The sequence below is a fragment of the Engystomops pustulosus genome, chromosome 2 (genome assembly GCF_040894005.1).
Source record: "Engystomops pustulosus chromosome 2, aEngPut4.maternal, whole genome shotgun sequence".
Lineage (NCBI taxonomy): Eukaryota > Metazoa > Chordata > Amphibia > Anura > Leptodactylidae > Engystomops > Engystomops pustulosus.
This window is the reverse complement of record NC_092412.1, coordinates 36,180,225-36,193,142: the sequence shown is the minus strand read 5'-3', so window position 1 is coordinate 36,193,142 and position 12,918 is coordinate 36,180,225. Positions and strand designations below refer to the sequence as shown.

Here is a 12,918-nt window from a genome sequence, read left to right as displayed (position 1 = left end):
GGTGCAAGTAAGCGCATGTCACGCGACACATTTTTTAAAATACCGCGGAAAACCCGACGGCCACGCCCCGCGATTTACGTTGCATGCATGCCGGCGCCGATGCGCCACAATCCACTCGCGTACGCCAAAAACCCGGGGAAATTCGGCGAAAACCGGTAATTTTCCTGAAACCCGACGAAAAAGAGCAATTCGGGCCCTTAGTAAATGATCCCCATAGTTGTGAGCTACAGATGATGATCCAATTCCTAGTGGGTTTTTTTCCTCTAATTTCTGGTTTAAACAGGCAAGGCCGTATCAGGTGCTGGGACAAGAGATTGATGGGCGTGCTAGACTGACGGAGGAGAAATGCTGTGCCCCTTAAAAAACAAAAGGCAAACAAGGGCACGACTCCAATGGACCACGGAGCAGGGAACCCAAAGCTCCGGAGGATGAGAGTATAGTTTTTTTTTTTTTGTAAATACCCTATTTAGCCCGCCTGCTAATTTTTTTCAAACTGCTGACAACCCCTTTAACGTAACAAGGATGTGTCACATGCCCTATATTGGCTTTACCTCTTTGACCTACAAACCTCTCAAAAAGAGTTGCAAGTAGATGGAGAGTTCATTCTCGGTTTGGATGTGACGTTCCTTCGTCAGGCGGAATGGAGCATAGGATGTGCCAATCACCTATCATCCACAGGATATACCACCAAGTGTCTGATAGGTATGGATCTCGCCTCACACCATGTTATGGATAGATTTGGATTCTCTACCGAGTGTTACAAACTTTGTATCTTTGTCCTCAGAGTAGATTAAAAGAAAAAAAAAAACTCTACAAAATTCTACATATTTGTCCACCTAAAAATAACCAGCACCAGCAATTTTCTACAATTCAGTTCCCTGTGCACAGCCATGTTACCCGCTCCTCACATGTTTCCACCTGCTGCCGCTCCAAAAATAAATCCATTACAAAAGTAATGAAGACCGAACGTTCCGATTCAAAGGACGTTTCAGAACAAAGAACCAGACAGATAAAAGAAGCTGTAAGGGGGGGGGGGGGAGGGACACGACAAACCTTTTTGTTGAGCTTCAGCCATGTAGAGTAACCCTTGCTGTCCACATACTGCAGCCCGAAGAACCAAACCTCTCGGAGACCCACGGTTTTCACCACCTAGAAAGGTACAGGAAGAAGATCACCATCTGTACATGGTCTTTCTATAGCGTTTACATGTAAAAAGTTTATGTATAGTGTTTGAGGATTGTAATAGCTACTTGTGTATAACAGACATACACTGCTCTGACAGTGGGACTCGCTGTGACCAAGCAATGACCTGGAAAAGGTCTAAAAGGAGACGGGTGGAAAGGGGGCACAATGTCTCACCCCCTGCCAAGCGGAAACAGTCAGCATGTCCTAATGAGACGCCAATGTCTGTGCAGAGAAGATCTTTAGAAAACGGTTGTCCGCTCCAGCCCTGTCCAAAACGCTGCACAGAACAGCGACTACTCAATTAAAGGGAATGGCGGCCCATGCTAAATTTTGCACAATGTTAGTAAAAAGCCCAGAATAAATTGTTTAACCATTACAAGCAGCAGAAAAATAAATTCATATCCTGACATTCTAGGATCTCCTCACACTGCTGTGCTCTTAGCTCTCTGCACCTGGTCATGAAAAATCCAATGATGTGACTGCTAAAGCTTTAAAGAGGACCTGTCACCCCGAAAAAGCCCCCCCCAAATGTGCCCCTCATAACCCGCTCCCTACCCCCTTTCTGCCCAGCAATTTTATTTTAAATCTATGGTCGTAAAGGTGTTTTAAACAGATCCGACCTCTTACAAAATAAGAGGTCGGATCCTCATATCTGGGGAGCTGCAGTCGGCGTTATTCATAAGGGGGCCGGCCGACACACCCCCAGCACTCCCCGTCACCTAGGACCAATAGGAGAAGCCGGCGCGGGGCTTATTCACATGGCCGGCCGCGCTGCACTGACAGTGGCTGCGGCCACGCCGGGCTCATTGACAGCGCCGGTCCGAATATATATAACATTTGGCGCGCCAGCAACGCGGAGAGCCGGCAGCAATTACGCAATACATGCTGCCGGCTTCTCCTATTGGTCCTAGGTGACAGGGGGCGTGCTGGGGGTGTGTCGGCCGGCCCCCTTATGAATAACGCCGACTGCAGCTCCCCAGATATGAGGATCCGACCTCTTATTTTGTAAGAGGTCGGATCTGTTTAAAACACCTTTACGGTCATAGATTTAAAATAAAATTGCTGGGCAGAAAGGGGGTAGGGTGCGGGTTAGGTGGAGCACCTTGGGGGGGGGGCTTTTTCGGGGTGACAGGTCCTCTTTAAAGGAATTCTAAAATAAAAAAATCCATCATAATAAACCAGGGGGATATCATATTTCCAGGCCCCGTGACTGTGGTAATCTTCTTATACAGGCGGTCCCCTACTTAAGGACACCTGACTTCCAGATGACCCTTACAGACGGACCCCTCTGCGCACTGTGACCTCTGGTGAAGCTCTCTGGATGCTATAACTTTACTCCCAGACTGCAATGATCAGCTGTAAGGTGTCTGTAATGAAGCTTTATTGATAAAATTTGGTCCAATTACAGCAAAAAAATTTTAAAACTCCAATTGTCACTTGGGAAAAAAAAAAGTCTGGATTTACAATTCTAAAATATATTAGTTTCGACTCGCATACAAATTCAACTTAAGAACAAATCTATGGAACTTGCACGTCACCCGGGGACTGTCTGTATTTGATATTCATGACCTCCTCCTTCTAAAATCCAAGCTTAAAATGATGATAATAAGTAATTATGATAATAAGATAATAGCCCCTCTGTGATCTGGCTTCAGTAGTTGCTACACAGTCTCAGTGAGATAGCGTAACAGCCTGTAAAATGCCCTTGGTTTATCATGCTTGATTTTGATGGTAGATTTCCTTTAAAACTCAATGCAAAGAGCAAAGCAGTGTGAGGACACCCCCCAACGCCGTGCACTTTGAAAAAATTACAACCCTGCAATACCAATCCCTATTCACAGCTTTGGCTACATTCACACGATGTAAGCCCACCTTACTGTAGTACGGAAGGCACACATCGGCGCTGCGGAGAGGAGCAGGGGATGAGCGCAACTCACTCCCGCCCCACTCCCGAATATACAGCACACGGGGGCGTATTCCGTAGAAAGATAGGACATGTACATGGCCATGAGCCCATAGAAGTGTATGGGGGATGTATATACACTATATATACGTCCCCCATACGTTCGTGTGAATGTAGCCCTATACTTAGCCCTTTCATATTAAACATTGCTCTACGGACAAAATAAGATGTTACAGAGTAATATTATGGTTCGCTTAGACTGTAAGCTCTTGGGAGCAGGGCCCTCTCTCTAATTGTTTCATCTGGTCATGTAATTTCTTATTTTGTCGGATTACCGTATATACTCGAGTATAAGCCGACCCGAGTATAAGCCGAGGCCCCCGATTTTAACACAAAATACAGGGAAAGCATATTGACTCGAGTATAAGCCGAGGGTGGGAAATGCATTGTTCACAGCCTCCCCAGTATATAGCCAGCCAGCCCCTGCCCCAGTGTATATAGCCTGCCAGACCCTGCCCCAGTGTATATAGTCTGCCAGCCCCTGCCCCAGTGTATATAGTCTGCCAGCCCCTGCCCCAGTGTATATAGCCTGCCAGCCCCTGCCCCAGTGTATATAGCCTGCCAGCCCCTGCCCCAGTGTATATAGCCTGCCAGCCCCTGCCCCAGTGTATATAGCCTGCCAGCCCCTGCCCCAGTGTATATAGCCTGCCAGCCCCTGCCCCAGTGTATATAGCCTGCCAGCCCCTGCCCCAGTGTATATAGCCTGCCAGCCCCTGCCCCAGTGTATATAGCCTGCCAGCCCCTGCCCCAGTGTATATAGCCTGTCAGCCCCTGCCCCAGTGTATATATCCAGCCAGCCCCTGCCCCAGTGTATATAGCCAGACCCTGCCCCAGTGTATATAGCCAGCCAGACCCTGCCCCAGTGTATATAGCCTGCCAGACCCTGCCCCAGTGTATATAGCCTGCCAGACCCTGCCCCAGTGTATATAGCCTGCCAGACCCTGCCCCAGTGTATATAGCCTGCTGCTTTATTTTTCTGACTCGAGTATAAGCAGAGTTTGGGTTTTTCAGCACATATTTTGTGCTGAAAAACTAGGCTTATACTCGAGTATATAAGGTATGTCCTTCATGATCTGTACAGCACTGCAGATTATGAAGGCCCTGTATTAAAAAAAGAATAATTATTATTTAGAGGAAACAATAGGAACGAGGCCCTTGTTCGCAGGAGCTTACACTCGCTCTGTCTCTCTTTTCGTCTAGATCTATCTATACATCTAGATCTATCCATTCTACATGGATGCCGCTGGGCATTTAGAAATAAGTTTGTGTCAACATGAACCAGAATGTTGTGTTGCAGTTGTCCGTGTATAAATAACTTCACATCTCATCTAATAATTGCATAGACTGTAAGCTCTTGTGAGCAGGGCTCTCACTACTATTGTTTCATCTGACCATATTACTTGCTTTAATGTCTTATTCTGTCTGATCTGTACAGCGCTGCGGAACATGCTGGCGCTATATATATATATATAGATTTATTCTCATTGGCTTATGATTGTACTACACTACATAGGGACCAACATTTTTGGCTTTGTATTGCAGGGGACATTGCTCTGAGCACATATTACCCATAGTGATGAAGCCTGCAGGCGACACAGTCATACGCCCCAACATACCTGGTCAAAGAGCTGTTTGCCCGTGGTATTCGGCTGGATGGCAAACTCCAGCTCGGCGTCCATGGTGGTGACCCGTACATTGATCTATAATAAAAAAGAAAAGACGATGAGTTTCCTGATCGCAGTTCACCCATGAATAATAATTACAGGAATACAATGACCGGAGGCAGGGAGCAGACACTGGTGCCTAGGCTTCTCCGTGTCATGTCTGCACTACCAGGACCTGGCCGCTCCCAGACCACACAAATAACAGGATGGGATTGATGTGGCGTGAATCGCTTGTCACATGAAATTGGGATAAGTCACTGAGAAGCACACAGTCACGTCATGCACCCCTGTGGGGCTCTACTAGCGGGAGCACAAAACAACTGCCACCAAAATAGATCTGATGTAGAACTACATGATCCGTCTCGCTGGAAGAAGAGATATCAGCCAGACCAGAACAGGTCTCACTGCATTCTGTCTTCTTCTGAATGCACAGATCTAAGAGCACAGCAGTGTGAGGACACCCCCCACAGTGCACTCATTACTGCCGACAGACCCTATGCAAAGCTTACCCTTACCAGGTCTCCCTAAACTCATCAGCTGATCACAAATGGACACCATAGGGGGACATTATGTACTAAAGGGATTGACCACTTGCAGCAAATACCATATATACTCGAGTATAAGCCTAGTTTTTCAGCACAAAGAAAAGGTGCTGAAACTCCAAACTCGGCTTATACTCGGGTAAAAAAAATATAGGTTTTACCAGGTTTTTGTGGTAAAATTAGGGGCCTCGGCTTATACTCGGGTATATACAGTAATTGTAAAAAGCTACAAAATATACTTTCTGTATCGATTTCTCACGGTTTTCTAGATCTCTGCTTGCTGTCATTCTTTGGGACGCTTCATAAGCCACACGTTTATGAGGAGTAAGTTACTATAGCTGTAACGTATGTCCTGCATATATACGGCACACACAGTATATGCTCCATCCCCCGTCCTAGTGACACAGGGATTCCAGGAAGGACAGGAATAGCTCCTCCGGGGGCTTATCCACTCGCTTATTTTACAAGGTGTTAATCATTCCCACTAAACAAATGACTATTAATAGCTGCGCAGTCCTGCCCGGATAACCCCATGACTCTGCAGCCTGAGTGGCTTTAATGTTTTCTACTAAAGGATTACCATCAGGAGTCCACCAGGACCACAGCCGAGGACCGGGCGGAGGAAACATGACCACACTTCTCCAATCCCCCTAATCCCAAAAATAGTCATAACACTATTATCTGTTTAAATGTGGTATTGACTTGGTATTCCCCTGCACTGCAACACGGCTGTGTGCATGCCGGCCACACTGCAACATTACCCAGCCCCCACACACTGTGACATCACTGTGTGCATATGACCCCAGCCCGTGACACGACAGTGTACATTACCATGCACACCGTGGCACCACTGTGTGTATCCTTGCCCCCACACTGCAATGTGACAGTGACTGAAACACTAGGACGTGTGCATTACCGCCCCACAGACATTGATGTGACTGTGTGCACCGTCCCCAACACACACACCGGCGTGACTGTGTGCACCGTCCCCAACACACACACACACACACCGGCGTGACTGTGTGCACCGTCCCCAACACACACACACACACCGGCGTGACTGTGTGCACCGTCCCCAACACACACACACACACCGGCGTGACTGTGTGCACCGTCCCCAACACACACACACACACCGGCGTGACTGTGTGCACCGTCCCCAACACACACACACACACACCGGCGTGACTGTGTGCACCGTCCCCAACACACACACACACACACCGGCGTGACTGTGTGCACCGTCCCCAACACACACACACACACACCGGCGTGACTGTGTGCACCGTCCCCAACACACACACACACACCGGCGTGACTGTGTGCACCGTCCCCAACACACACACACCGGCGTGACTGTGTGCACCGTCCCCAACACACACACACCGGCGTGACTGTGTGCACCGTCCCCAACACACACACACACACCGGCGTGACTGTGTGCACCGTCCCCAACACACACACACCGGCGTGACTGTGTGCACCGTCCCCAACACACACACACCGGCGTGACTGTGTGCACCGTCCCCAACACACACACACCGGCGTGACTGTGTGCACCGTCCCCAACACACACACCGGCGTGACTGTGTGCACCGTCCCCAACACACACACACACACCGGCGTGACTGTGTGCACCGTCCCCAACACACACACACCGGCGTGACTGTGTGCACCGTCCCCAACACACACAACAGCACGACTGTGTGCACCGCCCCCAACACACACAACAGCACGACTGTGTGCACCGCCCCCAACACACACAACAGCACGACTGTGTGCACCGCCCCCAACACACACAACAGCACGACTGTGTGCACCGCCCCCAACACACAACAGCACGACTGTGTGCACCGCCCCCAACACACAACAGCACGACTGTGTGCACCGCCCCCAACACACAACAGCACGACTGTGTGCACCGCCCCCAACACACAACAGCACGACTGTGTGCACCGCCCCCAACACACAACGGCACGACTGTGTGCACCCCCCCCCCCAACACACAACGGCACGACTGTGTGCACCGCCCCCAACACACAACAGCACGACTGTGTGCACCCCCCCCCCCCAACACACAACGGCACGACTGTGTGCACCCCCCCCCCCCAACACACAACGGCACGACTGTGTGCACCCCCCCCCCCAACACACAACGGCACGACTGTGTGCACCCCCCCCCCAACACACAACGGCACGACTGTGTGCACCACCCCCCAACACACAACTGTGAACTCCAATCTGACTGTGTGCATTCCTCCCGTCCCCCAGCAACATGGCTATGTGCATCCACCGCCCCTAGCAACATGGCTGTGTGCATCCCCCGACATGACTGTGAGCATAACCCCACACACTGCGATGCGACTGTGTGCATTATTACAAATTTAATACCAAAATGGTTAAAATTTGTATTCAAAACGCACACACATAATCCCTAAATCCATAGTTTCCCTGTTGTAAGTAGTGTTTCAGGTAACCACACGTAGAGCACTAATTGGTTGCAGTATCTGGCAGGATTGTGCTATTAATAATGGATGTGGTCTTGCTTAATGACAGCAGCCAAAGGAAGCGTTCACTGCTCACTTACCGCCGCTTAAGTGAAACAGACATTAAAAAGAGACATTAACAACTCGTCTGCTACACCTGTACCTGCATCACAATACAACTCCAGCTCCTGGACCTACAAGGGTTGTATCATCATGTAGCTACAGAAGCTGGGCTACACTAAGGGGAAGCTGGATCTTCATGGATGACTATAGTGTGCCCTCTCCCTGACTGCCCACATACACATAGGGGCTCATTTACTAAGGGTGCGAACCGCGCACATTCGTTGGGTTTCCCGGCGATTTCCGATATATGCCGAATTCCGCACGGACCTTAGTGAGTCCCGGCAGAACCCGAATCCTCGTCGGAGAGCGCGCCGCTGGTTCGCGACTGGACCGGGTACGTAAATAAGCTCCATAGACTTCATGTTATTCTGACATGGATTTGCCTCGTCTTTTGTTAAGGTGCAAAATTATTACTCCATCACCAAGGTCTTCTATATCAGAGCTGTGGGGTCCTGGCATCCCCCAGTCCATTTTACATATGTGCGGTGGCTGCTCTCATCTGGGGCTGTGGAAGAGCTGAATATATGACATGACTATCTCCCCAGGAGATGACTGGAGCAGCATCACACAGAGGAGCCACCATGGGTGGGAGTCACCGACTGTGGACCCCCAGGTCAGCAAAGCACATCATAACAGAACAACAAGGTGCAAGCTACTCTAATCCAACTACACGGCCTTAAGTGCCACAATGTGGAGAGACCCGAGATCTTCTCATTTTGGGCAGAGGTTCTCAGAACCATACATTTTTGATCATCTTTGTCTTTCGTCTTCCCTGAATGACAGACCACCCACCCTACAACCTGACAGACCCCCATCATACATCAACAGGGTCTTATCATAATGTAAAATGCAAAACATTCACTCCGGCTCTTCAGTATGGGGGTCAGTACGGCCATTCCTCAGTATTGTTACCTATAAATTCAACAATGATACAGGATCAGTGACCCTGTAGGGTAAAGCACCACATCCGCAGAGGAGGACACTTCTGGTAATAGTTATGGCCGCAGCGTGCATAGCCAAGATATGGTTAGAGGAAATCAACCATCGAAATCCATCAGGGACACTTACTCATAGATGCAGGGACACTTGTGCATAGATGCATACCGTGACTGGTAATCTTCTTATATCTGTTATCCGTGGCCTCCTTCCTTCTAAAATCAACTTTTATAAATATGCTAATGAGCCAGAAAGGATATGGCTGTGTTATCAGAGCCCCTCTGTGTTAAAGCTTCACAGGCTGTTACGCTGTCTTACCATCCCACCATGCTCCCTCAACACTTCCCACCTTCCCGCTGTGTGAGATTATATATGGTAGTGGAAGGGGTGAGTGCTCCTGCACAGTGTAACAGCCTATGAAGCTACATCACTGAGGGGCTCTGGTAATGCCCCCCCGCCCCCAACCCTTCTGACTCATTAGCATTATTGTAAAAATTGATTTTAGAAGGAAGGAGGCCATGGATAACAAATACCATGGCTCTATGAGTAAGTCTCTCAGGTTTATGATGGTAGATTCAATTTAGCCCCTAGCTTGTAAATTGGCAATAAAAATAAAAAAATAATATTTATTCTATAATATAAGTGATAAAACACCTGCATTTCCATAAAAATACAAACTATTAGACACATGGATTATTTCCTAGATAAAAGCGAGTCTTTTATTTAACTTGTATAGAAAAACATAAAAGCAATAACAACCTGGAAAGGTAAGAAACGCAATAAAAATGCTGCATTTGTAAGTGAATTCCTGCCACGCTGCTGTACAGCTGATCCTGCATATACAGTAGGACTCGCTGTATGGAAAACAGCAGGGAATTTGCAATTGAAAATACCTGCGTCATAGCCCATCACTCACACACACGTCCCACCGATACATGCGGCTATGTAAGACTTTACCCGCTACTGCACAGGGTTATTATATGAGGGATTCTGCAAGGGTCAGCACTAGATCAGAGGTCAAAGATGATCCAGACTAAATGTATGGACCGTGCACGTCTGTAGAGGAGACTGCTCCATGGGCTGAGCAGCCATATCACACACGATCCGACACAACCGACAAGTCATCACATCTGCGAGGTTCAGGCCACTGAGCTGCGTCGTTTTGGAAGTTGCGCCCCTGTGTTTTGAATAGGTATTTAAAGTAAATCTGATGACCTCATCTGCAGCATTTGTTTGCCGTTGCTATTGACATAACACAACATGTAAGTGTCCGCGGCCGGAGTGAGGCTCAGAAGAATGTTCATGACAACAGATACAAGTATGTATGGATCCAGAACACAAGGATCCACAACGATTTAAAGGGGTTTTCCCACAAAGAAAAGTTAGGCCCCATCCACTGGACAGGGCCTAACTTGCTGTTCAGTGGGGGTCTCAGTGCCAAGAGGTACGTGCGACCCGATCGGACCCCTCATTTTGTGATCTGTGGGGGTCTCAGCACTGAGACCCCCACTGATCAGCAACTTAGGCCCTATCCCATGGATAGAGCTTAACTTATTTTTGTGGGAAAACCCCTTTAAAAGGGTCACCAGATTTTACCCCATTAACTACCAGCCCCTCAGGTAGGGCATGAAATGTCCTTTCTAGAATCCCCCCTTTTATGCAACATCTCATCCATCTCATAAGCAGAAAAGAGTCATATTTAGAGGCTGCTTGGGTGTCACCTAGACATGACTATCTTATGTTCTATAGCACCTAGGACCATTGTTCAGTGACATATTAAAGAGAATCTCATCTCTCACATTAGGATTGTAGCTCTGTGCTCTACAGAACTAGAGATACAGACAGTTAAGTGCCTGAGCGCAGGAGTGTTCTAGTTGCTCATGACAACCAATCAGAGCTCAGCTTTCATTTTCCCACAGCTGTTTATTAAATGAAAGTTGAGTTTGATTGGTTGCCATGGGCAACTAGAACAGTTTTACCCCAGACACTTCTGGTAAATCTCCCCCATAGTTGAAAAAAAAACAAAAGCTGCAGATAAAATTCCAATTCCCACAACAGAATGCAGATCTGTGATCTATAGAATCAGAAATACAGACAATATGAAAGAGGAGTTTCTTATCTTATAAATGGTTCTAGGTGCTACAGAACATAAGATAGGGGTGTCTAAATTGACACTCCACCTGCAGCCTCTAAATATCACTCTTCTCACTTGATTTGGGGAAAAGGGCAACCTTTGAATCATTTGGAGCCCTTGCAGCGCCCTAAAATAGATTAATAAACCCGTGCTTGTATTATTTGGCACAACACCGTCAGGGGTGGGGAGAAGACGGAGTGCGAACCATGGCGGTAGACAAGATTAGACACTACTAGAGCCAGGGGCATTCAGACTGGGGAGTCTCCCCTATGGCCACGCTATTAACTCAAAAATGTGAGGGCAAAGTAGGGTAAAGCATCTGCAGGGAATCTCTGCATTTACCCTAGGGCACAAACCCTCCCCGACTGAGTTTCAACGCCTAGAATGTGCGCCTTTTTGGAAACAAGTAGGTCTGGTGCAGGGGGTATACCTGTGGGTCATAAGGACTTTTTTCTTCTTTTTTACATATCTTCAGCCGAAACAGGTTTTCAAAAGTCTCTGAGTAGCTCTATGGTGACTTCAAAAGGTTTATTGCAGCCTTTGTAAAGTTTATGGTTTAGGGCAGCACGGTGGCTTAGTGGTTAGCATTACAGCCTTGCAGCGCTGGGGACCTGAGTGTAAGTCGCAGGGTCAACATCTGCAAAGAGTTTGTACGTCCTCTCTGTGTTTGCATGGGTTTCCTCCGGGTCCTCTGGTTTCCTCCCACACTCCAAAACATCCTGGCAGGTTGATTAGATTGTGAGCCCCACTGGGGACAGATTTGGCAAGCTCTGTGCTGCGCAATCTGTGTGCACTATATAAAGAATTACAGTATTATTATTAAGGGATAGGTTATTGTTGAATGTGGCTAAGAATGATCATGCTGCCAGTTTGATATCGCTGCTTTACCAATGACTTCTGGGCACGTTTCTAGATGGATTTTGGCTCCGTAACAGATGGATGGCTGACGTTGGCGATATCTGTGATGATGAGCAATGGGCAGTCATTGTTTGAGGCTATCCCAGTGAGCTCCCTTGGCGAGGCCAAACGTCCTTCCACAAGTATATACTGTGCATAGCCTATAGGACTCCCAAATTTCTATGTGATATAGGGAGACGCCAAGATGCTACTTCCCCCAAACGTGGAGAAGAACCAACGGATATGACTCCTATCATGTGTTATTGTTGGATCTTACTGACAAAGTATATAATATTAGTCTCCCTATTCTTGGCTATACGGATGAGATACTGTTAGAAGGGTCAGGAAAACTGGCTGTGCGTAGGCAGAAAACAATAGCAGCAAGGATGGGTCCAATATCCTCTACTAAGAAAGGATTCTTCAGTAAAGTTGAGGTTATGTTACTGAATAAAAAAGCTGTGTATATAAAGCACAATACTGCTCCCAAGTTTGAAAAGTTATGGGCCTTGTGGCTTGATTGAACCAGGTCTGGTCTCTGGGGTCCTCCTAAAAGACAGAATGGTTTTGGGGGGAAAACCTGGATATTTAACATGTAAATATGTATACTGCTGTGACATCTGTACGTGTGATATTCATATTTTGGGGCATGACTGTATTACTACAACCCTGCGTGGTGCATATTGCAACTGGAACCGTACCGCAAGGGTTTTATTTGATAATTAGTGGGGGGGCTGGTGCGTTTTTTGAAAATCAAAATAATAAAGATCTGATTTGAAAAATATACAACTTTGAAGGGTTTTTTTGTTTAGTTTTTTTTAATAGGTCAATGAGCCTGATGGGATCTGAAAGATGAAATATTTATCTTTAATATGACACCAAAAGTGACACTCCCCTACAGCCTCTAAACTTGACTCATCTCAGGCAAAATATGATGTAGCGACACTGATGCAGAAACATATCTTGTTTAATCCCTGAACTAAGAGGTTTT

General features: G+C 47.5%; 1 protein-coding gene across 1 annotated transcript in view; it reads right to left on the bottom strand.

Moving 5' to 3' along the window:
• The window catches only part of RDX (radixin), a 62,276-nt gene that overhangs the window by 27,551 nt on the left and 21,807 nt on the right, over window positions 1–12,918 (bottom strand). Inside the window, exons 3-4 of the mRNA XM_072134250.1 lie at window positions 4,765–4,848; window positions 1,054–1,149 (exon numbers count right to left, since the gene is read on the bottom strand). Of these exons, the coding sequence (XP_071990351.1) occupies window positions 1,054–1,149; window positions 4,765–4,848 (180 nt within the window). The remainder of the gene's footprint in view (window positions 1–1,053; window positions 1,150–4,764; window positions 4,849–12,918) is intronic.